The 2,327-nt window shown below is 42.2% G+C and overlaps 1 protein-coding gene across 4 annotated transcripts in view; it reads left to right on the top strand.

The window, feature by feature from the left end:
- neto2a (neuropilin (NRP) and tolloid (TLL)-like 2a) overlaps positions 1-2,327 on the top strand; it is a 26,032-nt gene that overhangs the window by 17,363 nt on the left and 6,342 nt on the right. For all 4 annotated transcript variants that reach the window (XM_017032387.2, XM_008310716.3, XM_008310715.2 and 1 more), the window contains exon 7: positions 1,172-1,400. In XM_017032387.2, the coding sequence (XP_016887876.1) occupies positions 1,172-1,400 (229 nt within the window). The remainder of the gene's footprint in view (positions 1-1,171; positions 1,401-2,327) is intronic.

Here is a 2,327-nt window from a genome sequence, read left to right as displayed (position 1 = left end):
GCGTGTTGGCGGGGGGCGGTGTGGCCACGTCGGCTGAGGCCAGTGAGAGGACGCCGTGTTCTGTTGACTTACGACTATACAAGTTGCTGGATTGGTACATGTTTCTCAGTATTTGAATTTAGTGTCCAACCTAAGCTGAATGGAATGCACCCCGAGTCAAGGTTTTGGGGGTTAGTTACACAGAAATGTAAACAATTTAAAACCCGTGATTTCATCGTTGTGATGTCATTTGTTGCATCAGGAATCCTGATAATATTGTGTATAAATAATCTTTTACAAACATGATAATGTAAGGCCATAAAGTAGACTAGTTATTATTATCATTATTATTATTGTATTATCATTTGAAATTCTTTGATTAATGCTCAGTTATTTTCACTCTCAGTCGACGTGTCAGTCATGAACAGAGTCTGTGAAGGGTCAAGGATGACGCGGTGAAAGTCACCCGACATAATGTGTCATAATTGATGTCATTAATAATGATGCAGGAGAGGAGCCGCTTCATTAAAGATGTTAGTTACGCCAGTGTTTTTTTCTTTTTTTTCTTCTAACACAAATTGATGTGTTTGCCTTAGAGGAAGGAGGAGTCAATCATGACAAAGTGTATCCCTGTTAAGTGCTCCTTGTCATCTCTGTCACATTAAGGAACGTCCACCGACCGCTGAACCAAGGAAAGAGGAACGTTACGTCTTAGTCTTTGCTGCAATCTCAACATCACGATTCCAGCCTGGATTCCCCTGCAGTGTTCGCTGTTAGACTCTCCGCCTCACTAACCTTCAGTCCCTGTGGCCTTCTCTGAATTTAGATACAGCTTTGAGAGAGACAGAGACAGAGAGAGAGAGAGGGAGAGAGGGCAATATGAAGACAGATATTTTCAAAGATAATTAAGTAGACACATATCAGTGTATGAATAATGCATTACAATTTATATTACGTTTTCTAATTTGATTTGTGTGTCAGAGCATCCTCAATCCATTTTCTGTTCAAGCGTTCCCTGCAGAGACTCGGGTAATGGGGTTTTGCTCTGATCTCCATTGCATTATATATAAAAGAAAAACATATATTCCACATAATCTCCTCCTCCTCCTCCTCCTCTTCCTCCTCCTCCTGTGGAGGAGCGTGCGGTCTCAGGTCAGACGTGTTTACGTTTCTCCTCTCCTCTGACCCACAGATCTACCTGCGCTTCATGGACTACCAGATGGAACACTCCAACGAGTGCAAGAAGAACTTTGTGGCCGTGTACGACGGCAGCAGCGCCATCGAGAACCTCAAGGCCAAGTTCTGCAGCACCGTCGCCAACGATGTGATGCTGGACAACGGCGTGGGAGTGGTCCGAATGTGGGCGGACGAAAAGAGCCGCCTCAGCCGCTTCCGCATGCTTTTCACCTCTTTCGTTGACCGTGAGTGAATGCAGTTTTCTTCAAACTAAAAAAAATGATTTAAAAAAATCAGTCCATGCAAAGTTAAAGTTTTGAAACTTTTGAAGTTTTGAAAGTTTTGTCTTGAAATTCTGAAATATTTTGTAATTTCTGGGGAAGATTTCTTCGATCTTTACTATTAAGCAAGATAGATTTTCATTGTTTTTTTTTAGAAAAAAAAAGATAAACTTAAAAAAAATAATTTGATTTTCCCCATTTATGACCTCCACTCTTTTTTATTTCTCAGTTCACAAAGCTGAAATATGAATTTGGCCACCGTTGTTTTCATCATCAGTCCAACAACCTTTACACCAAACAGTAAATGATGCTTTAATTTCAGCAACGTTGTATTTTTATTTTTATTTTTTTCACACTGGGCGCTCCATAGAATGTGTTTTATAGAGTTAGTTAATATAGATCCTCATTAATTCTGATCACACACTTCATTTGGGAAATCGCTCTCCAATGACTCCCTAACTTTATTTGGTGGGAGTCAGCGACTGGCTCACAGTTTACTCAGAGGTCAGAGGGATCCATTCATCTTTGTCACTCTGACAACAAGACGAGTTCTGCCTTTCACACTCCATCATCCTTAATGTGCCCTAATCCTCCGGCAGAGGCCTGTGGAAACGTGGACCAGACCTACTCAGACTTTCCTCATTCTACGCGCGCGTGCGCTCACACACCCACGGCGAACCTCGTGCTTTACATTCAGATTCAGAGTGTGTTGTGTACTGTTGAGTGTATCCATTTACGGGGGCGTGTGGTGAAACGCTGCTGACGCTTCCTGAGAATCAGAATATTTTGAAGTCGGGAGAATCATAATGACTTCAGAAAGAATCACAGTGGCGACCTTGTCTCGCAGCTAAGACGGATGAAGACGACACCCTCCCACACATGCACTCTCCT

The sequence above is a fragment of the Cynoglossus semilaevis genome, chromosome 5 (assembly GCF_000523025.1).
Source record: "Cynoglossus semilaevis isolate Cse_v1.0 chromosome 5, Cse_v1.0, whole genome shotgun sequence".
NCBI lineage: Eukaryota > Metazoa > Chordata > Actinopteri > Pleuronectiformes > Cynoglossidae > Cynoglossus > Cynoglossus semilaevis.
The sequence above is the reverse complement of the archived record's forward strand: the minus strand, read 5'-3'. Positions and strand labels throughout refer to the sequence as shown.